Source organism: Eutrigla gurnardus (genome assembly GCF_963514095.1).
Source record: "Eutrigla gurnardus genome assembly, chromosome: 9".
NCBI lineage: Eukaryota > Metazoa > Chordata > Actinopteri > Perciformes > Triglidae > Eutrigla > Eutrigla gurnardus.
In genome coordinates, this window is record NC_139923.1 from 12,108,812 (window position 1) to 12,134,038 (window position 25,227).

Below are 25,227 nucleotides of genomic sequence, written 5' to 3' on the forward strand. Positions count from 1 at the left end.
GATGCAATTCATTAAATGGCTGTTTATAATCACCCGAGCATTACTATTGCATGTTAAAAATAAAGAATATCTGTGGTTATGTTATTGTTCTGAGAATATCTGAAAGTAATACCGCAGTTAAGGCAACACACACTGAGTTGACCACAGCTACCTAGCCACAGCTAGGAGATAGACACGTGCTGGAGAAAACACAGTTAGTGGAGAAAGGTTATGCGCTGTGGACTAGAGTTTAGTAAACAAGATGGTTTAACATGCCTTCCCGTTGCATTTTCCAATAAAACCACTGCTTTGTGCTGATGGAGACAAACAATTGTGGGTGATGAACCACGAGGCACCAGAGCCCATCAGAGAAGAGTCTGTATTTAGACTGGCTGCTCTCCCACCGTCGGTTTGCTAACTTAGATGTCAGTTTCAGTGATTCGGTGAAATCTGAGTTTCTACACAAGGACAAATCCCACGGCTCAGTGAAAGAGCCTCGTCGTGACACTGCATTAGATCTCCCGATTCTAATGTGTATGTGCATATTTGGTGTCTCTGGCTGACGTCCTGTCTGTCTTCACAGTTGAATCCTGTAGACTACAGGGAGCACGCCTATACATGTATGCCAGAAGAAGTGGACATCGATGTAAGTTCAGTGTCGCTCACTCACACAACCATCATCTATGCAGCCATCATCTATCCATGATGGGTCACTCACACGTCTTTACTGCTTTCTCTTCAGACCAAACTTAGCCGGTTGTGTGAGCAGGATAAAGTGGTGAGGACACAGGAGGACAAACTTCAGCAGCTGTACAGAGAGAAGGTGACTTAACACTGCACATCTGTCATCATTACAGTCTCAAAAAACACTGTTTGAAGTGCTTACAAGAGTCTGGTGGAAAATAAACTGGAAAGAATACACTGTTTATTCTCTGTTTAACTTATACGAGTAGCCTACTTTAAGTGCATATGCACAACACTGAGTTAGAATGCATAAATACAGCCTAGCTACTGTCATTAAGTCTTTCAGCAGACTGCAGTATTGACATGCTTACAGAGAAAAATATTAAGGACACGCTGCAAGTACTGCACACTCACTTTTGGAAGCAGGGATTACTTACATACATTTTTATTTGTTTCTAAAATGAATAAAGCGTGAAATGTGGGCTAATTTGGAGTCCATTTAGCGTTACCTCCATTCCCATAAAAAAGAAAAAAACATAACATTCAAATTAATGAAATGATTGGTTCATTAATTGATTTGACAGGCAAGACATTGACGGTTTTGGTTATTAATTAGTAATTACTCAAGTAAGGATACCAAACAATAACTGCTTTATGGTCCAATTTGAGTTTTGCCTATTTTTATATGTATTTATAAAGGGGTTTGTATTTGGTTGATAGGCATTTGTCATTCTATTTCTATTTTTTGTCATTTTATATTTGGTAGTCTGATTAATTACAAAAAAACAAGACCCAGTTTTACCAGATTAAAAAATAGTTGCAGCTTGACTTGCAGCAACACTTTTTTTTTGTTTAATATATTTGGAAGAAGTATGGGAGCTATGTAACGGGAACCATGGACCAGAAAACTAGAGCCTTAAATCATCCGTTATTAAAAACTGAACTGATTATGTTGCGTGTTCCTTCAGCACACCCTGGAGACGGCGCTGCTTTCAGCTAGCCAGGAGATAGAGATGGGCTCTGATAGCCCCGCTGCCATGCAGAGTGTTGTCCAGCAGAGAGACTTGCTGCAAAGCGGCCTGCTGAGCACCTGCAGGGAGCTCTCCAGAATTACAGCCGTGAGTCATACAGTACATTCACGCTCACTAATGCTGGACACTGAAGCTCTCTTTCTTCAGGAGTACTAGTAACATAGTTTTTGCCTGCTTTTTCGTTGTCATTCACAAAGTTTATCTCTCCCAAACCAGGAGTTGGAGCGGTCGTGGAGGGAGTACGACAAGCTGGAAGGAGAAGTGACTCTGGCTAAGAGCAACCTCCTGGAACAGCTTGAAGCACTGGGAAGTCCTCAGGTAGGATCATTCTGGAGAATCAAGCTGCGCTTCTTTAATCTTGCACCGCTTGTGCTGTCTAAAACTGGCATGGCATAATAGTCAGACTTTGGTTTGGGCTATATAAGCTGCAAAGCTTTAAAAAAAAAAAAAAGCTTAAATGTGGCAGATTCCTTTGAACACCTAGTCATTCTTTTTTGTAGAGACTTTGTTTGACTTTGGGCAAAAAGTAAAGACGATTTCTGTGCCGCAGTGCCCTTAGCTGCAGCGAAGAGGAAGGTAGCTGAGAGATCAAAGCTACATAGTGAGTGATTGATGACTGTAGCAATGATAGTGCAAGTCTTAATTAAGTCCGTCTTTTATCTTGTCCTTCATCGCGGGAGAAGTGTGGAGACAGAGAGAATCTATTCTAACAGATATTCCTGCTTGAGACTGAGTCGGAGCCAATGCTAATTCAGAGTAGAGAAGTCAGATGGCTTGCAGAGAGCCTGGACATCCTCTGCTAAAGTGCCCTTCACTCTCATAAAAACCTGTCATCAGTTTAGAGATAACTACACGTCTGTTGCTCTTCTGCCTTTCCCTGTCTTCAGATCGCTAAATTAATCTTCAGGTAATATTTGGTGCTCTGTATGTTTTCTGCACACAACCAGACGGAGCCTCCCAGCCAGCAGCACGTCCACATCCAGAAAGAACTTTGGAGGATTCAAGATGTGATGGAGGCGCTCAATAACAACAGAGCTCAGAGAATTGCTGATGCTACCAACTTGTATGGACCCAAGACCAACTTCAGCAAGCACAAAAACGAGGTGAGGCACCACTGACAGGCTTGGTATACTTGGTCCCATAGTTCTCTAGCACTCTCAGGTGTAAGTCATTTAGCAAACAAAAATAGCCAAGTTTTGCTGGTCTTTAACATGTGATTCTTTTCTCTTTTTAATATCTTTGGGTTTTTGACTGTTTGTGGGACAAAACAAGCAATTTGAAGATGCCACCACAGGGGGAATGTTTTGCTCTTTTAACATTTAAAGCAATTCTTACCTTTCTGGCATTTTTACACCTTTCTTTTGTAATCTTAAAATGCTCCTAATAAGCGTATGGCACACTAAAATGTAAAATACATCCATTAGGTTTTGAAACTCAGCCAGAAAGGTAAGAATTGCTTTAATAGGTAAACATTTAATCCAGAAAAAACAATCACTCTGACCAGTTTTAGCTGCTCAAACTGCCAGCCCTGCTCATGGACAGAGTGGATCTGTCAGTAACCATGTAACGGCACACGGAGCTCGCTGTCTGGCTAATCAGCTGGTTCATCCATCCTGTGGGCCAGAGCTACTCTGTACCAGATGGCCGTTGCCCTGAGCATGCGTGGTGGCGCCATGTGTCACCTTGCTTCCTGTCCTGTCATGCCCTGTTTAATCCCCAGGAGGAGGACTCGGTACCCCCACGGCCACCCCTACCCGAGTCCTATGAGCCCAACCCCCCCAACGTGCCCCCTGTGCCCTCTCATACTGGCGTGCGCCCTTCATCACTCCACAGGCCGGAGGACAGGAAGTCCAGTCACAGGAATGGCACTCACGGCGTAAGCGAATTGATTGTTGACCTCATGGACGACCCTGCACTCATCTGTGTCATCACACACCATCGCCCGCTGGATGGTCTTCACTTTCATTCTGACGGACATCTCATGTCTTTTGGATTCATTTTTGGTTGGATCTTATCCCTTTATTTACTCAATGCCATACTTCCATCATCTTTATTTTCAGCTTCTTGGATGAAGCATCATTCACGTGTCTTTTCTTTTCTTCCCTCTTTTCAGTTTGATTTTCTTCCTTTGTGTTTTTCTTTCTGTGTTTTGAAAAGTAACAATTGTGTTGTATTTTGTTGTGTTCTGTCCTTGGTTGTAAACTAAGCCACGTCTGACTGCTGCCTGCTTTTTCATTTGGCTCTAGTATGGTGTGTCATACTCAAACAAGTTTTCCTTCAAGCTGTACTGGATACATTTATGTTTAGAAATTGCCCAGTCTGTTTGCCACTGTCTTTGAAATCCTTCTGTAAGAGAAAATGTGCCTTTTATCTCACTTTGGAACCAAACTCTCCATGTCTATAAATCAATGTGCGTGTGTGTGTTCAACTTGTTCTTTCTTTCTCATCAGCAGGGCCCAGACTACAGGCTGTATAAGAGTGAACCAGAGCTCACCACAGTGGCCGAAGTGGATGAGAGCAATGGAGAGGACAGATCTGAACACCCGTCTGATAGAGAACATTCTGGAAATAAAGGTGATGCCAGTTTCTGATAACTGCAGTTTTCTAATAAATCATCCATTTTCTTGACACAAACACAAATTGCCTGAAGAAATGATTGACTTGTGATCTAATAAACTTGTGATCTAGCGGTAGACGACGGATTGATATTAACTCAAATGTATGCTGATCATATTTCACTGTACCTTCTCTGTGAAAAGGTGTTTTAGAAAAGAGCAAATGGCCTAAATTTGGTGAAACCGCTAGCACAGCGTAATGCAGGGCTTCTGAAGTTGAATGATTACGCTGTAGCGACTGACACGTTCCTCACCGCCACACAATCAATAGTAGCAGCATGCTGATGCTGCAGGAAATAATGTAATTGTCGGTAGAGCGTGCTTGATACCAGATTTTACATTCCCACGGTTAAACTTGAAGGTCTCATTAATACACGGAGGATTTTATCTGACAAATTCAAGAAAATACGGATTATCAAACTAATTGGAAAATGGGCTTACTGAAGTGTCTTTTTTATTTTTACCTGCTAGGGTTGTCCTACCCAGTTGGCGTTGTCCCACCCAGGACCAAATCTCCAGTGCCTGAGTCCTCCTCCATAGCTTCATATGTTACCTTAAGGAAGAGCAAGAGGCCTGACCTCAGGGCGGTGAGTTTAATGGTAAATGTATGTTGTCTTCAGTATGTTTAACCATCAGGACCACCAGAGATTACTCTCAGTTGTAAGAAACCAACTTGAAAATGTAACTATAACTGTCGGGCACCTCATTTCCTGTGTGGCAAACAATCTTTGAAAATCAATAATGATAACAGTGATTACTTTTCTTGTTATCTCGTCTTTGCAAACCTCATGTGGTCGCACCAAACTGGCAACCATTTGTATTGCAATTACTTCTACCGTAATTGGTTGTTTGGGTTTATTAAAGCTGTTGGTTGAATGTTAACATGTGGCAGTTATCACGTGACCAGGGTGTGACTCATGCTCCTAAAACCAGGCTGTCATAAAATAGATGCCAAGCTCGGTTTATACAGTTTCCAACCTCAAACACTATCAACTTAAATATACTTACCATGTCATTAGTGTACCGCACTGTAGGGTGTGTCCTCTTTAGTGTGTCTGTATGTGTTTGTCTTTGGACAAAAAGATGAACATATAGTATAAAAATGAACCTACGTGAACTTTGTGAAATATCAGCTGAGGTAACATACGGCACTAAAGACTTCCTGGTGGGCTATATAGCCTGTGGCTGTAGGCAAGTGTGTCACAGGCCTTTGGAGTTCAGCTTGGGCCCTTGGATACCAGCCTCTCAAACAATCTGGACAGTGGAGGCTGCTTCCTCAGGCTCTGGACTGAATCCAGATCTGCCAGCCCCTCCTGCATGGCCTTAAACTCCAAACTCCTCCTCAGTTCACTTCACAGCATCAGCCTGTCCTGCTCAGGCATTAACAGGCCCCCAGGCTCTCTGAGTGCCCCATGTGTGCCAGCAGTAGCGTGTGTGTGTGTGTGTGTGCATGTGCATGCAGTCAGGTTTTGGTTCAAAGAGAGTGAACATTAACGAGCCGTTTCACAACCATTATTGTGGTTACTATGTCAATCGTTGACACCTTTGTTTATAGAACCAAAACGTTTTTCCAGTGCGTGCAGTGTTGCCAGAGAAGATGTGATTACTCCACTTGGGTTGAATTGAGTCTGTTTTCAACAACCACGAGTATTGCATTGACATCTGACGCAAGCACTCAGCTACACGCCCCAAACTGTGGGTCAGCGTAGCAAAAAAAACACCATACTGACATTTGTCTCCTTGCATGCTACGGTGTTATTAACTTCTGTTTACTGTGTGTGTTGTTGTGTTTCTGTGTCCCTTCTTTGGTCTGCGCGGATGTCTGTCCTCTCTGGCGAACAGGAGCGTCCACGCAGCGCAGTGGAACAGCAGCTGTGTGCTGCGGAAAGCGGCCGGCCCAGGATGAGCGTGGAAGAGCAGCTGGAGAGGATCCGGCGCCACCAGCAGGGCGCCCTCAGGGAGAAAAAGAAAGGCCACCACATCCGGGGCAGCAGCAGCCACGAGAACACGCCCTCTCGCAGTCACTCGTTTACAAAAGAAAATCATTTTCGCAACATGCAGGTATTGGGCGACTGCAGCAGACACTAAGGCAACACTTTTAAAGATTAGTGTGTAGGATTTAGTGCCATCTAGTGGTGAGGTTGAAGATTGCAACTAAATAAAATCCCCTTCACTAACCCCTCCCTCCAGTGTGGCAGAATCTGGACTCAGTGTAAGGACCTGCTTCCTATGTAGATAAGGGCTCATTTTAAGCTAATGAAAACACAATTATTATTAGTTTCAGATGATAATACACAATCTTATTTATGATTAATGTATATATTCCATTTCTGCCAATAAATCTACCTAAATCCTACACACTAGTGCTTTAAGTTCAGAGTAGACTGCTATCAAATCCTGGAATCCTGTCATATTATCATTTTTGTCCTCTTTTTTTCGGTCTATCTTCTAGTCCCAAGTGAGGCGCAGAGATGGGGGGATATGCAGTGACATTCAGGAGCTGGAGGCCTCACTCAGACAGCAGGCGGTGGTGAGGGAGCAGGAGACGCCCGCTGAGGAGATTGCTCGTCTCAAAGAAGCTTCGCTGGCTGACCACTTAAATATGGACCGAGAGGTGAGGCACAGCAGTTGGCTGTCTTACTCATCACACTGAGAGTATTACAGGCACATTATTTCTGAAATGTTTACCAACCTCACATCAAGTATTGTGGATTTGATTCTTTACCACTACTCTGTTTTTTTATTAAGTAGAATAGTTAAGGAAAACTAATAAAATATATAGCAAAAGTGTCAAGGAAACGGTACTAAAGTGTGTCTGTGTGACAGGTACATTTTGAAAACAATACTTATCCTTTGACATTCTGTGGACCACAATGCATTTGACGCCATATGTCCGTATCAACCCAACCAAGAAATCAGTCTTATAAAATGCAAAGCAGGAATTTTCCTAAAGGCATGTGCATGACACTATATTTACCTCTAACACTACTACTTTTCACAGGCTGCCTGTAAGCAAACTTCTTGCTGTTTTTACAATATTTCATACTCTTTTCTCTGGATTACATCAATAAACCCTTTAGTTTATGTTCCCATCGGATCTCTGCGTGCTGCTGAATGTCTCACATTAAGTGTTTCTCGCTCCAGGACAAAGCCTACGGTGATGCTCCATTTAGTTTGTACATGAAAATGTGGAGCAGCTTAATTCTACTGATGATGACGATCATCTGTTATTTGTTTATAACAATATCTTTATTGTTTTAGTCTGATCTGTAAATCATGTAGTATCCCATTAATTTGCATGAAGGGTGCGATGTAAATAAAGTGTTTCTTTGTGGTGTGTCTCCTCAGCTTTCTGTGCCTGACAAAGTGCTGATTCCTGAGCGTTATGTGGAGTCAGACCCCGAGGAGCCTCTGAGCCCCGAGCAGGAGGCTGATAAGCAGAAGAAAGTTGATCGTATCAAAGCCCTCATAGCCAAAAACAGGTACACACATCACCATTATCTGTCTGTGCCAGCACCACTTTATTAGCAAGGACAAGGCGGCTCAGGCCCTTGATGTTAGGTAAGGATCCTTTGGTCAAAGGGCTATCTCTGTAGGTGACCTCGATATTTTCCAGACAGTGGTCTTGCGTGAAATTCTATCTGTAGGTTGGGGGTCATAGCAGGATATCACAATAGATGGATAAAAAGAGGCCTGCCTGCTGTTCCCATGCAGATCAGTGTCTTAGATGTGCAAAAAAGCTCCTACTTTCTGCATCTCCCTGCCACCGTGACATTTTAGTATAAATGTCAACCCCGTTGAATTGATTTAAAAGCAGATAGCCTCTCTGTCTGGAAGAAATTGTGTTTATTCTGAAACAATGTTTACAGCTCGTAGCATGTGTATTACAGACGCTATTTCATGTGTATGTGTCCTCCCAGCATGCAGACGGGGCTGCCGAGCATGGCCCTGAGCCCAGAGGAGGAAACTGAAGTGGAGGTTACCGTGCAGGAGAAAGAGAAGATGATTAATATCTCCTACGAGCTGGCAGCAGAGGCCTCCAAACGCAGCAAGCTGGTAGCAGGTACATCTCTAGAGAGAAGGGGGATGAGATCAAATGATGCATGTCATAAAACAAAAGCTTGTGTGAGCCCGTTCATAGAGATCACTCATTTTCATTGTGGTTTAGCAAACCGCAGCTGCTTCCATCGTGAATGTGTTCAGTCATTTATCATTGTTGTTTTGGCCATTCATCCACTGATTTTGATTTTGTTATTTTGTGTGTGCCTGCGTGTGTTGCTCTGTTTCGTTGCAGTGAAAAGCCCGTCGTCCTCTTCCCCACCCCTTCCACAGCCTCCTAACTCACCCCCTCAACTCACTGATGGGTCTCACTTCATGTGTGTGTAGTAACACCAGTAAGGGCCTTCATCAACCTGTTTTGTCCATACTCACAATGCTAAAGTGTCTGTTACTTGTCGTCTCTGGGGGGGAGAAAACATGTCAGAATGAAGGGATTGATGAAAAGTCAGGTGAACTGTATGTGTTCTGTGTTGTTGTAGAACCCACACTTTTGTTGTTAGTCTGTGTAGTCACATGACTCAAGTCAATGTTGCTGTAAGGCCATTATTTTAACACATGTACACTATTTGTTGTGTCATGATAATAATACACACCACACAGCTTTATAGCGGTCATGTCTTGTTGCCATTGACAGAAATTACTCAATTTAATTATAGTTTTATTACTGGCATCATAGTTACAGGTGTTGTTGTACTGGCCTAAATTATATTGTCTTTCACATTTACATACATGTGGGGACAGGATATTAGGAAAACCTCTGAATATATATATATATATATATATATATATATATATATATATATATATATATATATATATATATATATATACACATACATACACGTACAGGTTTTAAGGCTCTAGAGGGGACATTGTGATTGCCTTCATGTAAATTATAGGCATAATTAAAGGTGTCTTCATGGCAGTTGTATTGGAATAGGACTGTACAGGTGGCCACTGGGTGTATGAGGGAACTATGTTACATATCCATTGTCTGGTATTATTTTTACCATTCTAAAACCTCCCCTTCTCTTTCTACAGCACAGGCTCTGGCCTCAGTGAAAACCTACACATGAAGGAAACAGTGGTGGAGGTGTAACGATGCCTCTGAAGACTTCCCCGAGGACATCAGCACAAGGCAACAGCCTACAGAGTGAAACTGCCTACTCCGTACTTTGGGGTGTTCACCTCTGACTTCTGTATGCTCACTGTGACGTCTTAAGCTCTTATGCCACCAACACCACTTCTCTGTTATTTCCCCCTCTTTTGGGGCACCGTTTTCAGTTTGTAGAAGGCTTTTAAGGATATTTTCATTATTTATATGTTTTTATTAGGTTCTTGTTTGAATATAGACCAACATCACATATAGATATATAAACATACATTTTCCATACACCAAAAACCTTTCAAAACATTTTTCCACATAATTTTAGCTTGGTTAACTCTTTTATAAGTCACACTTGTTTATCAGGCATCGGTCATTAGCTCACCATTCATATTCATCCATTTATTGTAAAGAACATTTGTCGATGCAAAAGATGAATTTATAAGAGATGTAGATCCCTCCATTATAATATAAGGAGGAGCCACTTTATTTGTAATTTCTCCTGTTTGGGGTTGTAATTATTTAAAAATGGGATCTTCTGCAGTCCCTGTCGCATTGTTGCCGACACATATGTGAATGTTTAAGTCACTATTCAGTTTGTTTTGTATTGCTGAGAGATATATTTAAACCGAGAGAAGAAAGGGAAAAAAAAATCAGAGTTTGGTTCTATTTTATGACATGTTGGCTAAAAAAATAAATAAAAATAGCACATGTAAAAAGCAATAAAAAATAAAACTTTTGTGGATCCAGGATGGGTTTTTTTTTTGTTTGTGTGTGTACAAAGTGTAATTATCAGAGGTTTACTGTGTATATAATGTACATGGTACAGCAGGATAGAATGATGTAGCCAACATATGGTTACATTATAGATTTGATTAGCAAATGTTCATATCCCATCTGTTTTATATCATGTTAAATAAATGTTGCTGTTCTTAACAAATGTTTGCATTTTGTTTTTCTTTAGCAGTCCTGAAGCTGTAATGGACAAAGTGAGAATAAAGCCATGTAAACCTCCTCACTCTTGTTCATCAGCTCAAGTGTAACCTGCGAATATTGAAAATGACATCTTCGATTTCAGGTTTAAACATTTGGATAATTTTTAATGCTTGAAATGGTGGATTTAAATAATTGGCATCATCAAAAGTAATCAAATGTAAAATGGGTAATTTGTAAAATACAGGTTAAGGTAAAAATGGTGTGATTTAATGTGATAAGTCTTGTTTGAGGTCCTTGCAATGAGTGACAGTCATCTTAAACATAGAACTATGGCTCCCCCTGTTGGTTATTCTACCGCTGCAAAACAAATTGGAAGACTCCAGTGTATATTTGATATATTAAAATATTATAAACAAAATTCCTAAAAGCTGTGAACAAATAAGCGTGTTTGCTCTTAGTTTAAAGTGGAGCCCGGGTCAATAGCCCACTCGATAATCCATCATAGGTAAGTAATCCATATATATGAATTATTAATTTAACACTTTATAATGAGGCACCAAGGAGTTATACGTATTGATAAGATGCTAATAAATAGGTTATGGTCCAGAGTCTTTGCTTTTCCATATAGTAAGTGGTCCTGCTGGAGGAGCACGAACACCAGCTAAAGGAATGTGTCACAATCTGGCAACCCAAACGCTCTTCTTATGCTGCCTTCACGTGCTAGTCGGAAGATCCTACTTCCCACTAGTCATATCGGAATTACAGGAATGTCATGTTCAAGTGCTTTGTTGTCGGGACGAATTGAAAGAAAAAATGCTGTATGACGTAAGGTTTGCTGTTACCTGCATAAGGTGAAAATCCTTTTTATGCTAATTTAGCAATGGATGGTACGTAATTCTTTAATTTTAACAGTGCAACAATTATTAGTTTTTGCTTGTGTACATAATTTGAATCTGTAATATACACTTAACTTGATATAGACCAATGTTTTCATCTGTCTATCCATAACACATAGACTAGTCACTATAGCCTTCTAGCGCGATGCAAAGTTACCTGACGTCCGCCAATTTCCAATTCGTCCTGACAACAAAGCACTTCAACATAATATCCTTGTAATTCAAATTTACAAGTGGGAAGGGTAATATTCCGACCAGCACGTGAAGGTATCATTATCTCTCGTAACTACAACTTCCGAGTCTGCTACTGTATTTACCATTATTCAGATACCACGTGAAGGCAACATTATTAGAGCGTTTGTAAACACCACAAATAAAGCAATTTGTGTGTAATATCTCCCAGTGTTTTGATACTAATACTAAACGAGAGTAAATGTGCATGTTAAATGAAGGACGCTTCCCTGGCCTTAATTTGGGGACCTGCATGGGCTTCCATATTTAAATGAAGCTGTACTATTTGGGAAACACATGGGAAGTTTAAATACCAACGTCAGAGTTATTCCTCCGCGTGCCGCCTCTGACCAATCAGCGAGCAGACAGTGTGATTTGACCCAACCCTTCCTCTGCAGTGAAGCGTCTGTGCCACGGGTAAATTGTAATACCGAAAGTATCCCACGGCACGTCCGCCGCTGAAATGGCTGCTGCGGCTGGAGAAGAAACCCCCGCACTGAGTGTTGACAACGATGTAGCGACCGAAGAGACACGTGAGAGCAACAGTGAGGAGAAAGGTAAGGGCCTCGCCGAACCGGAAGCAGAGGAAGCAGGCAGTGGTGTAGAAACGAAAATGGAAGAGGTGGACGCGGAGGCTGGCGAAGAGAAGCCCGCTGCAGCGGCAGACAAGGCCGCGAGCGAGGCGGTGACAGACGACAATGCTGCAACGGTGAACGAGGCGGCGCCAGCCGCTCCTGAAGAACCGGAGCAAAAGCCGGAGTCACAGCAAAGCCCCGGAGAATGTAACGACGAACCGGCTGACGGTAAAGCTTTGAAAGAGGCCAAGGAGGAACCGGGAGAGGACAGCCGGTGTTCCGGGGGAAACTGCGAAAAGAGCAAAACAGTTTGTGAAGATGGTGAGAAACCCAGCGGCGGGGGCGGGGATCTGGGCGACAAGAGGCGGCCGAGCGTGGAGATATCATCCTCGGATGGTGAACCGTTGAGCCGTATGGACTCTGAGGACAGGTTGGTCGGGCATGACGATGATGACATGCTTGATGAGTGTCTGGTGTGAACGGTCTCCAGTAGTAACGCAGTTACTTTAGTGGCATCGCCTGACTAGCCAATTAGAGTTCTAGTCGTTAATAGACGAGCTAATGAACACACTTGCTCAAGTATGTTACAAACCAAATATGTAGCTACATTAATCAAATCATACCCCCATTTATTTTAATTTTAACTTGTCATATTATCAAACAATCACAAATTAATTTTCCTCTATGGAAAATCCACACTATGTATATGCAAGAAAATACAAAAGTATGTACCATGATGTATAAGTATACTTCCCTCGATGTGAGATGTCCCCTAAAAAGTAAATTCAGCAAGTTTTCCCCATCACACATGAGTAAGTTCCATATTCAACGTACAGGTCCTCAACTCAGATCCAAGGCAAGCAAAGAGAAACTTTACACCGTGAATGGGAAAACAACTTTAAACTCTGCACATACATGTTATGCACAATGGAGGTAAGACATCCAAAATTACATATATTGGTAGAGATAAATGCAATAATTTTGCTTATTGCGTCCAAAATATTGGAAATGGTTACGCGTCATTCTTACTTGTTGAATACGTGAGTACACTATTGCCTATGAGTCAAGACAGCAAGTGGATAATCTAGTCCTAGGAGCATTGGATACAACACTATAATTGATTTGAGATGAGTGGTAAATGTGGCATGCGTGGAAAATCAGCTGCAGCCTTGAAGGCTTTAGTGACCGTTTAATGTGGTTTGTTATACCTGTGTTTTGCAGCTGCACAAAGCCTGGTCTAAGCTATGAAGATGTTCCTAATGGCACCTCTCCTCTCTCTCCAGTATCAGTAGCACCCTGATGGAGATGGAGAGCACCGTGTCGAGTGGGCGCTCCACCCCTGCTATGATGAATGGACAGAGCAGTGCCAGTTCCTCCGGGGCTAAGACGGTGGCTTACCCCTGCTGCTGGGACCTCTGTCCACAGTGCTTCAACTCAAGTCCTGATCTGGCAGAGCATATCAGGGGAATCCATGTGGACGGACAAAGAGGAGGGGTTAGTATACCTGAGACTTTTGGACAAACTTCATTTAATTTCTCCTTTTTATTCCGTCTAACAGGTAGCCAGTTATAACATCGAGAGTGGAACGATTCGCTGCAATTGGACTGCATGCAATCATTGAGTATTATTGGTTCAAATCACTGTAGGTATTGGAACTATTTTATGCTGAAGAAATACTCCCTGTGAGAGCTGTTCACAGTACATTCTTTGAATTATGGGGACACTGTTTTTGGAAAGAGATGTTGTACTGTTGAACTTTCAAATATAGTTTATCAATGTTGTGAACACTACTGATGAAATAACACTTTGACTTAATTTAGGTGGTGTGGGGTGATGGAATGTGCAATATATGGATTAAAGAATGTGCTGAAATTGTTCACAGTATGGAGACCATGCAATGCAAACAATGATCGTTAATGTAATGCATTGATTTAGGTTCACAGTCATACACAGACAAGAGATGCCAGAAATCACTTCCACCTCCAGGCAACATTCAAGAAAGTCCCCCGACTTCAGAGAATGGTAGTAAGGACCAGGACACATATAATTTGAGACCTCTCTATTTGTCTTTCTGTCCAGCGAAACCTCTCCAAGCTGTCATGGCAACTAACCAAGCCCCACTTTTTTCTGTAGTTTTTCTGCTTTGCTCCGTCTCCTCTCTTCATATCTGTGTCTCTTTGTCCCTCAGGTGTTTGTGTGTCTATGGAAGGGTTGTAAGGTGTATAACACACCATCTACCAGTCAAAGTTGGCTCCAGAGACACATGTTGACCCACAGTGGAGATAAGCCCTTCAAGGTAAAAAAAAACTACTCAAATACAATGCACATCTGCAGCTGTTGATGATCTGATTATGATTCAAATTGAATTGTCTGTGTAATATTTATAATATCAATTAACCTTATTTATTTGTTTTTAGGGGTGACTGCATAGATGTATCTGCTGATTGTCGAATCATTTTTGTCTTGCTCATTGGTCCTCCTCTGTGTAAGCTTTAGATATGCATAGGGAAATGGTAAAAATAATATTATTGGTTGTGTGTGTGGTTGCAGCACCGTAGCGTTGTCCAGAGTGGGAATCGATAGAGACATGGGTCAAATCCCAATGTCCCCCCTAAGGTCTAAGCCGTGAACCCTCAGGGACTTAACTGAAGTCACCTGGTAAATGGTTGAGTGTGAGAGGCTGTGAGGGCTTGAAATGGTAAATACAAATGGGACAGCATGTCACTTTACTTTGATGACACGAGATATATTATCTATTCAGTTAAAGCGGCTTAAATTAACTAAATGAATATAACTGGTTGATGATTTAACCAGGTGTGTCGTCTTAGTCTATGATGACGTTCCTATGATTTCAAGTATTTTATGTTCCATGTTAACTCTTTAATGTTAAATGTAATATTCCACACATATGCCGTCCTCTTTGTTTACCTTGTTTTTAATTCCTCCGGTTTCACGTCACAACGCTATGAACTGTGGGTAATTCCCTCAGGCAAAGTCAGCATCGACGTTGATTTACAGAAAGTGGGCTTAAAGGGCTGAAAAATTCCACGAGCGAGCCCTCACGTACTTCACGATTTGAGGCCCTCAGGCACTTAATGGGAACGCCCATCAAAGTCTGTGACTCCATGAAGGGCAGCATTGGTTTCTTATCCTGCTTGCTTTTGATGGTTGTACAGTATATAGAACATTCAATCCTAATTCCATTTCCCAGATTGTAGACGTCCACAGATGGAAGGCTAACGGGGAAGCACAGGGATGGTCAATGGGAGAGAGGGAGAGACGCAAGCCGCACACAGATAGTGCCGCAAACGGCTGTTTCTGTACACCTCCCCCAGCTGATGTAGAGAATCATTCATGAATTAAAAAAAACTCAGATTGGGCTACTTTTGATTAAGGGCTAGGCTTATTCTCTAATTTTGAAATAGCCATGTTATATATGCTGTTGTCAAATCCTGATTGTGTGCGATACCAGTCACCCATGTGGAAACACTGGTATAATTGCCTTTTTTAATTGTCTTTGTGTTGTATGTGTTGCTGTAAGTAAATCTGGCAATTAAAGTTGATTGAATGATCCTTTGTTTTATTACCACATTGTCCTGTCACTGGGATGATGTGCTGTGAGATTTGTGTTCCTTAGATTGAATGGTGTTGGTGTCACCCCTAGTTGTTTCACTTGTGTAGCAGAAGACGGTCCCCTTTATGTGCACGTTAGTGATGGAATGTATCATTGAACACATCTTAATTCCAATACCTACTCTGCCATTAACTAAAATGAAGTGTGTCAGTAGTTTATTTAACGTGTCATCTGTTAAGTGGACAATAAACCAAATGTCCTTTTTTGTTTTCTTTTTTTGTTGTTGTTGCTCTGCTGCAGTGTGTCGTTGGAGGCTGCAACGCCAGCTTTGCTTCCCAAGGAGGGTTAGCTCGTCATGTCCCCAGCCACTTCAGCCAGCAGAGCTCCTCCAAAATGTCCAGCCAGGCCAAACTTAAGGAGGAGTCACCCTCCAAGGCCGGACTCAACAAGAGGAAGAAACTCAAGAACAAACGCAGGTGCTCCCTACGTACGTACCTAACGGGCACACAAACTAACCCCGTGTTTCTCATTTGTTATTTCTCTTTACTTGGGAAAGATTACAAGCCAAACACATTTTTTAAGGTACTACCATGTTTGTTGTGCTGAAATGTACGTTTTTAGCTTCTAGCTTCTAGCCTCCCACATCTCTCTTTTTTTGGAGAAGCTTGGAGTTGGACAGCACTCACACAAAATGCAACTTGTGCCAGTTACACAGACAGATTCTCCCCATGGCAATGTTCTACATGTCGGAGCAACTTTTTAGTCTATTTGTATAGTTTTTCTCAGCGGCCCATATTTGTAGAGGCAATATGTGCACAATAAAAGTAAATGAGTTAAATGGCTCAGAGTCTGAGCCCTATCTATTAAAACAAAAGTCCAACTTGAAGAGCTCTTAGACTTGAATGGAGCAACATTTCATGAAAGTGTTAGCTTGCCACTCCATAATAATCAGATAATGTAACTTAAATATATATAAAAATTCTAAATATCTGAAAGTTGTGTATTGGCTGGAAACCACTTGGCTGTCTTGAGGCTAATATGCTTGCATTCACTACTTCCTGTTGATTGTTGTCAGCAGGGATAAAGCTGATGTTTTGAGTATTATGTATCCATCCAATGCCGTCCATTCACTGAGCTTTCATCTCTGGCTAAACAATCTGCAACACCTGCAATTAATGAAGATCTTTTATGCATTTTTTTTTTACATTGCTGACTTTCATATGATCTCTAATACAATACGTTGTGAACATCCTGAGACTCTTTGACATTTAACAATGACAAGTTGGTAAACTTGTGTTACACCTGTGAGTCTAGAGTCATTCTATTCAGTGTCGGTGAGATCCAGTGCAGGGACCTTAAAAATATTTATAAAATATTTTTTATTAGTTAAAATGTCACAATGTCTGAGTATCCGTAACACTGCATATGTGCAGCGAAGTAATTCAAAGTCTTTCAGTGTGTTGCACCTATTTCTTTTACACATTTTGACTTTTTGTCAGTAGCAGTAAAAAACACAAAGCAATAGCATTTTTCTGCCATGAGATGATTCTCACGTAGCTATGGTTATATAATGCTTCCATGGTTGTTTTAAGTCTTTCTATATTGGAGCACAGTGGGAACCCTGGTGTTCTGTTTGTTTGACTCTGCTCTCATCCCAGTCTGTATTTCTCCTCCAGCGAGGCCCCACGACTTCTTCGATGCCCAAACTATGGATGCCATTCGCCACAGAGCCATCTGTCTCAACCTCGCCACCCACATCGAAAGTGTGGGCAATGGCCATAGTGTGGTCTTCCACAGCACGGTGAGTCCACGTGCATTTAGGTCTGAGTCAATGGTTTACTGTAGTAATGGAGTATTCTACCGATTATCCCATCGATTAATCGGATGAAACCTACTTTCTCCTTCTATTAAAGAGCAAGTAAATATATGTATGTCTAAAAGAAGACATGTCTCTTAAACTGAACAACTCACTGGCTTCCCTTTTAGAAAATAAAGTACATTTTTATTGCTATTGAACTGCATACATAAGTCAAAACTAAACCCATCCAGTGCATTAAAGTGCAATTCTGGGGTTTGAAAGAAATCATTTTCAGAAATGCAAAAACAATGTGTGTGTTCGTTCGTTCATTCGTTTGTTCGTTCGTTCTGTGGTAATTTTCGAGCCATAATTAATGTAACATTAACATTCTTCAGTAGCCTTCATCTCATCAAGCAGTCATATGGTACGTTAACTGCGTCTCTAACGTTCCCTCTGTGAACTGGATGCAAAGACCGGAACACATACACTGAGCAGTACGTCATTTGGATTAAACGAAGCTTGGAGGCAAATCATTTAAATTGATGATTCTTTTGTAATAGAGTTACTCGAGGAATTGTTTCAGCCCTAGATGCATTTCTCTAATTCTCTTTCCTGCTCTTTAATTAGCATGTGGAAAGGTGAACTGTACTGCAAAAACAGAATTTAACCAAAGAAATCTAAATTTTAAAACTGAATTCAGACAGGCATGTTTTATATTAAGTATTATATACTTGCATGGGCCCATTACAGACAATTTTCATTTTGTTTTCAAGTAAGAAAGGCCTAAACAGTTGAATTTTATTATGCTAAAAAATGTACATTTGAAAAACGACTTGCTTCATAAACACATTTTAATCTCTACGGGTATATCTTGAAAGGTCCGAGTTATCAGCGTAATGTAGTAGCAGTGGGAGCAGTGTTCCTTTGTTTCATAAATACTGACAACAAAGCATCAATGGATCTCTATTGAGACCTTATATCGAGGTCATTGTTGGCACTGGCTCACTTTAAATCATAATCTATTTTGTGTAGTAAAAGACAATCTGTCTGGTCATTTGTAGTCACATTTGTGCACCCTTTTGAGGTTTTTCTTCCAAATGTCGTTCATGTTATTTTCTTTTTAGACAACAGGGGGCATGAATGAATCACTAAGACATTCAGAACAAGCTGATTTTTGCTCAGTGCACTTGAAGTGAACCTTGTGAATCGCCCCAAGGCTTGATGTTGTTTTTCTCTGAATCGCGCTTCACAGGAAAGACAATTGGATTGTTTTTGTGTATGGTGCTTGGACCACTCTGAGCCCAGTGGGCGATACATTATTAATGAGCTCTAAAATGCCGTTGACTGACTGTTGAGGGCACATATGAACACTCTAAGGAACAAAACAACTTTTCCAGTGAAAGATTCTCCATCTCTCATTGACGGCTGCTTCGAAGAATGCAGAAGTTATTAAGGCAGATTAACTGTATTGACATTTTGGAGGTGAATGGCAGATTATTATTTTTTTTAATGACTGCTTTTCTTCAGCAATTCCACTAGGGGGCGCCGTCTGTTTGAGACCCTTGCAGCCCATGGCGGTGGAAAAATGAAATGGTCATCATCTGCTGTTTCTCAGCACAGTCGCTCATTATATTCCTGTAGAAACACGCTCTTTATCACTAAGTGATTCCGTTTACCCCCCAGTGATTGATACATTACACAGTTAATATGCTCTGCTATTACAGCCTGTCACTAACTGCTAACGTACAGAAACAATTAGTTTGCTCAGGGGGACAAACTACATTTTCTCTCCTAAAACATCTCCTAGAACACTTCACATGAGATTTAAACCACACACCCTACATTTGAAGCCACAAACATGCATATGCAGGAAGGAGGTAGTTGTCAGTTGTTATTTTACTTTTGCAAAAGTATATCATTAAATGAAGCAAAGAACAGGAATCCACCTTTTACATGAGATCAATTTCTTTTGTGTTAAATATTGTTATTTCAATAACCTATTTAGTTTCATTTAAAGTATAGCTTACATGAAATGTCAAATTAAATAGAATTAAATCATAAAGTTTATTGATTAAAATTGGGATTGTGTGTATGGTGATCTCACGGGTCTATCACACACTTACAGATGATGTGTGTGATAGACCTGCAGGGTTATACATGTGTCACTAGTGAATGCATGTACATATTAACCAGGCAAATAGATGGCCATGAAGCCACTTAATGCCTCTTATTCCAATTAAAATGATTGTCACTGCTAATATTTTAAGCATTTTTGTGCAATTGTAGACAAACTCACTGTTAATGCTTATGTTCTTTGTTGTCCCTGGTTCTATTCTCACTATAGTATATAGTACTATAGCGCTTCACTTAGTCCCTTTCGATTATTTTCTGCTGTGCTCTGCTCTGTGCAAACCTCAACTGCTCACCAGCAGCCAAGAATTTTAAAAGAAAAGCTCAGAAAAAAAGTGAAGATAAAGCATGGGAAGAGGTTAAGAGAGGTAACCGCATATTTGGCCACAGACTGAGAAGGAGGAAGAGCCAGCCAGGGGAGGGAGAGAAACAGAGACTTGGAGAGAGAGGATAAGAAAAGGAGGTTAAGTGAAGTTCAGGGTCATGGAATCGGAAGGAGATCTGGCCAGTTGGGCATACATTCCCCTTCGTTGTAATCCCTGGAGGATTGTGGTGAAGAAGGACTGCGGCGCTGCGTCAGACCCCGGGCCCCAGCGGACCCTCCCAGGCCTGGGGAGATGGAGTAGAGCTGGAGGGGGGTCTGTGGAGTTTGGCGAGTGGGCCTGCTGACCCGTCGGAGCAGCTCAGCCATGTTTATGATGGGATATTTTTGTTATTGCACCGATCTGCGTCATCCACAGCTTGACCCCCTGACACTAGACAGGCACCCAGTTTTAGCAGACCTGCCCTCCCCCGGCTTTGGTCCTGCAATTTTCACTGCCTTGTTTTGGAGCCACACTAATATCCACTGTTCACTCCCTGTTTCCTCCTGCTCTTTCTTACCTCCCTCTCTTGGGTCTGTAGAGGATTAAGATCTGTCCCTTAAAGCGCCAACTGCCATCATCAAACCACTCAGCTCACAAATCACTTCATGCTGCTTAAACACAAGTCCACTTCATCGTCAGGCTTCACATACATGGTCACGGCCCTTCAAGTGTAGCCGGAGCTTGTGATTATTAACCTGGTGCTGTGAGCAGCCCGAGAGCACAGTTTTAACAGCTATGCATTTTTAATTAAAAGGGCAGTGAAGCAGCTGCTGGTGCACTGAGTCTCAGCCTTGAGACGGTCATTGTAGGGCCCATTGCAGCTAGCACAGGATTCAGGCTAATGCTGCAGCCAGCACAGGGTTCAGGCTAATGCTGCAGCAGGATCCGGGCTAATGCTGCAGCAGGATTCAGGCTAATGCTGCAGCAGGATTCAGGCTAATGCTGCAGCCAGCACAGGGTTCAGGCTAATGCTGCAGCAGGATTCAGGCTAATGCCGCAGCAGGATTCAGGCTAATGCCGCAGCAGGGTTCAGGCTAATGCCGCAGCAGGATTCAGGCTAATGCTGCAGCAGGATTCAGGCTAATGCCGCAGCTGATTCAGGCTAATGCAGCAGCAGGGTTCAGGCTAATGCCGCAGCAGGATTCAGGCTAATGCCGCAGCAGGGTTCAGGCTAATGCTGCAGCAGGATTCAGGCTAATGCCGCAGCAGGGTTCAGGCTAATGCTGCAGCAGGATTCAGGCTAATGCCGCAGCAGGATTCAGGCTAATGCCGCAGCAGGGTTCAGGCTAATGCTGCAGCAGGATTCAGGCTAATGCCGCAGCTGATTCAGGCTAATGCAGCAGCAGGGTTCAGGCTAATGCCGCAGCAGGATTCAGGCTAATGCCGCAGCAGGATTCAGGCTAATGCTGCAGCCAGGCCTTGTTGTTGACTCTTGTGAAGCTGTCTCCTCTCCCTTGTGTGGGTCCACTGTGGAGCAGCACTAGCAAGCCATGTCCTGCTGGGAAGCTAGCAGATAAAGGCAAATGAATGCTCTGAAAGCTTGGAAGGACTTTTTATGTGTTTTTTTTTAATGGATTGATTTGGAAACGTTAAAGAGGTTCTCTAATAGCCATTTAAGTTCATCTCTATAAACAAGGACAGACATGTGTTTTGAATCACAGATTAACAAACACCATTACATGTAGGTCTTTTTAAAGATCCTATTGTTACTTTTATCAGACGGTGTAAAGAAGTTAACCAAACATGGAATTACATCAAGTAGAACGCACTTTAAATATTCTACAGTATTTATATACACTCAAATAACACCACATTTTAAAGCGTCACTGAAAAATACTTAAAAACAAAACGTTAAAAAAATACCCCACTTTGTATTTCTATACATATGAAATAATTACACATTTAAAGTCTCTAAAACAAAAACAAAGAATTAAGACAATGTACGTATTTTAATTAAAAGCTTAAGATTTGAAATCATTCAAGTACTTAAACAGTAAATCCAAACGTGTGATTCTTCGTACGGCTTAATTAGAGACATTGGAAGGAAAGGCAACAAACTAAGTGGAGATATACAGTTGGTGAATAGACATTTTAGCAAAAATTATTAAAATATAACATTTGAGAATGCACTGAAAATAATCAGTATGCTTGAGTGATAATTAACAATTTGAAGTAAAAGTGAATCTTTGAAATAACATTAAAATATTGACAAACTGAGTAGTTCTCAGTCTGACCACTGGCATCATACTTGCACCGGCCCAACACTCTTTCCCATCCTTTCTGTGACTCACTTACAGGGAAACGGATACAGAAATCATCACTATTCTTTGCTTACAAGATCAGACTGTAATACCTGTATGTGTTTTTACAGGACCTAGGTAGGGTTTAGATTTCTCAGACAGTATTTGGTTTCTGTTTCAGCACCAATTCTGTTACTGCTGCGATGACTCATAAGTTGCTAGACAGAAGACAAACATGGACTTGAGCATGAACTTGTCAGATCAGTAAGAGGAATCAAATTGAAGTTCCAACGAATAAATGTTTTGAGGAGAATGATTCCAGGTCTCTGTCTCCGTGTGTCTCTGGTCTCAGTGCAGCCCCGTACCTCCTGTCCTCAAACCAGTTTCCATCAATGCCACAGCCGCTCCCTGGAGTCGCAGAAATAATTTCAGATATTCATGTGCGTAAGCGAAGTTCTTCACATGTGAGCTCATTCCCGATCCTAAATATAGACATTCCTAACAAAGAAGAGCCAATTGACGCAAGAGGTTATATCTCTGGCTATTTCTGACACTCCTGGTTATTTTTCTAGCTTTACTTTCCCCTACTGACGAGATGTCTGTGAATTCCAGAACAGCTTTACTATAAACCAACACAGCATGATGGATGAAATGTTATGCAGGAAACGGGCCAACTAAACAGGATATGGTATTGTTTTAAACTGTATTTCCATCAGAAAACGAATGCCTTTTAATGTGAGTTGGCAGAAAATGTCTTGAGCAGGTAAACCAGTTAACAAAGCACAGATGAAATAAACGCATCTCGCCAGGTTACTGCAGCGAATGTCAGACGGTGGGTTCCAGTCTCCATAAGAGGTCCTCCTGTCTAAAGCCTTAATCCACTATAAGAGCTATCCGATTGAGGACTAAACATTTAATTCTATATAAATGTGTAAAAAAATGACTCAATGAATAAATTACTCAATAAATAAATAATAAAGAAAGAAATGTAGAAGTGAAAGCCTCAATTAATAAATAAATGTGCAGGTTAATGTGAAAATACATAACTGCAGTGAAAAAAAATCAATTCAGTTTATTTTTTTGGACCACATCAAGAGAGGAGCAAGGATTGGATGGGTTCAGAATATTTTCACATCTAAAGTTGGGAGTAAGTAGTTTATTTTGACCAAACCAGAGCTGGTGATTGTTGGACTAACTAGGGTGGCTTTGGTGAGTTTTATTTTGTGTTTGTCTTTGAATGAAATGTGCTTTTACAGGAAAATAGCTGTTTTTTATCAATGGAGTCCGGTTTATTTGATGAGCTGCAGTTTCTGGTTTTAAAAAAAGATTTTACTCTTTAACAAAAAGGTATTTTTCCGCAGGGTGCTCTCCATAATGCTGTCAGACACGTATAATAACAACCTGAGTATGTCAGTGGCGAGAACTAACACTTGTGATGTGGTGGTTCACTTTTTCACTGGTCCGTGGCATTCGGCTTTAGCTCCTATTATTTCTTAGCCCGTTCTGGCTGCTTGGTCTTACAGTACGTTGCAGGGAATGTGGGATGGATCCTGTTGGAAAGAGAAATCTCACTGAACTCTTGCATGCATTATTAAGAGTGCTCCCATTGCTTATTAGTGTAATCATCAGCCACTGTATCACTGGGCGAGATGTTTGAAGCATGTTGCCTCATTATTCGTCAGAGAGATGAGGCGGGCAAGGGGGCATGTCTTTGAAGCCTGTTCTCAGCAGACAAGAGAGAATGCTGCAATAAGATTCAAACCCAACACATTATGCAAATCTGATGTTAGTTAATTCCCAGACAGTTTGTGATTTTACAAAGTATAGACTAAATGACATGTCTTCTTTTGGTAGATTCTTTCCATTGAAGCTGGTTACAGGTTACTCTTAGGCTATGCATATGCCAGATGCTAAGAGTACGGAAGAGACCAACTGACAGCATAAAGATGGGACTTTTCATTTTCTTTGCATTCATTGTGTCTTTTATTGTTTTTGCTTGGATTTCTGTGTGTAGGTGTTAGCCAGGAGGAAAGAGGGGTCTGGCAAGGTGAAGGTCCTCCTACATTGGACACCTGAGGACATGTGAGTAAAACGTCCCCTGCACTATATCGCACATCTACACAAACCTTTTTTCTCTCCCCAAAAAATAGAGAAAACAGTGATATCCATTACAACTTTACATTATTATCTGAGGGGCCAAAAGAATAGAAAACTTCTAAATGTGGTGTACTGGAAAATGTCTCTGCCAACTTGCCAGATGACCCAGGTACCTGCCAAAGTTATTCGTTGTTGCTTTATTCCAATTGGGAAACTGGTTACAGCAGATTTGAAATACTGTTCAGTATATAGAGATAAAGGGTTTGTATGCACGACAGATATGTGTCCATAAACACTTTGATATTTGTGGATAACCTTTAAAATGTCACGTTTACAAATCTCCTGCACATTGCTTACCATGTAAAGTCTGGGCCTGTCGGACAAACATTTCCTTTTCCAGCAGCAGGGCTGCATGCATGTACAAGTGAACATCATCACTGTGTATGTATCTCTCTCCGATACTTTTACGACTCTCCTTTCCATCCAGTCGTGCACTCAACATGGTGGCCTTCCTTCGCGTCAGGGCTTGCTATAAATCCTCCCAACCTTCCTCTGTTGGCTGATCCAATATTTGTCGTGGACAGCTATCCCTGTGAGGATTCCAGGTCCTCTTATAGTCCACATCACACCAGCACCTCATCTTGAAGCCCCCGTGCTCTCATCAAAGGGAGCAGAGGGCATCAGCCATGATTATAAGCCAGCATCCTCACTCAGTGTTATGCTATAAAGTATGTCTGTCCCTCTCTGGGTGTGGCGCTGGTTCTGGACCATCTGCTTGGTCCATCTGCTTAGTCTTACTTGGATAAGACATTTTTTTACACCCATCATAACTTGAAAGCTAATTTTATTTTATTTTTTCTGTCTCTCCAATACATTTTAGAATCAAGCTTCTGTTTAAGGGAAGGTTGGCAC

General features: G+C 41.5%; 2 protein-coding genes across 11 annotated transcripts in view; both read left to right on the forward strand.

Moving 5' to 3' along the window:
* The window catches only part of plekha5 (pleckstrin homology domain containing, family A member 5), a 73,695-nt gene extending 63,288 nt beyond the window's left edge, over window positions 1–10,407 (forward strand). Inside the window, exons 17-30 of one of the 8 annotated variants that reach the window (XM_084017142.1) lie at window positions 563–625; window positions 722–802; window positions 1,632–1,781; window positions 1,911–2,012; window positions 2,642–2,797; window positions 3,415–3,570; window positions 4,145–4,268; window positions 4,781–4,908; window positions 6,152–6,370; window positions 6,762–6,923; window positions 7,658–7,791; window positions 8,230–8,372; window positions 8,604–8,685; window positions 9,410–10,407. In XM_084017142.1, coding sequence (XP_083873268.1) covers window positions 563–625; window positions 722–802; window positions 1,632–1,781; window positions 1,911–2,012; window positions 2,642–2,797; window positions 3,415–3,570; window positions 4,145–4,268; window positions 4,781–4,908; window positions 6,152–6,370; window positions 6,762–6,923; window positions 7,658–7,791; window positions 8,230–8,372; window positions 8,604–8,685; window positions 9,410–9,467 — 1,758 coding nt within the window. In that variant the 3' untranslated portion in view covers window positions 9,468–10,407. Of the gene's footprint in view, window positions 1–562; window positions 626–721; window positions 803–1,631; window positions 1,782–1,910; window positions 2,013–2,641; window positions 2,798–3,414; window positions 3,571–4,144; window positions 4,269–4,780; window positions 4,909–6,151; window positions 6,371–6,761; window positions 6,924–7,657; window positions 7,792–8,229; window positions 8,373–8,603; window positions 8,704–9,409 lie in introns of all 8 variants that reach the window. The other 7 variants (XM_084017143.1, XM_084017148.1, XM_084017144.1 and 4 more) reach the window with 7 other exon arrangements.
* A 1,521-nt stretch (window positions 10,408–11,928) lies between these two features.
* aebp2 (AE binding protein 2) overlaps window positions 11,929–25,227 on the forward strand; it is a 21,401-nt gene continuing 8,102 nt past the window's right edge. The window contains exons 1-7 of one of the 3 annotated variants that reach the window (XR_014597751.1): window positions 11,929–12,541; window positions 13,395–13,605; window positions 14,047–14,133; window positions 14,300–14,407; window positions 15,986–16,161; window positions 17,362–17,486; window positions 24,233–24,300. Coding sequence is in view for 2 of the 3 variants with exons in the window: in XM_084017791.1 (XP_083873917.1) it covers window positions 12,000–12,541; window positions 13,395–13,605; window positions 14,047–14,133; window positions 14,300–14,407; window positions 15,986–16,172; window positions 17,362–17,486; window positions 24,233–24,300 (1,328 nt within the window). In the remaining variant the exon portion in view is untranslated. Of the gene's footprint in view, window positions 12,542–13,394; window positions 13,606–14,046; window positions 14,134–14,299; window positions 14,408–15,985; window positions 16,173–17,361; window positions 17,487–24,232; window positions 24,301–25,227 lie in introns of all 3 variants that reach the window. The other 2 variants (XM_084017791.1, XM_084017792.1) reach the window with 2 other exon arrangements.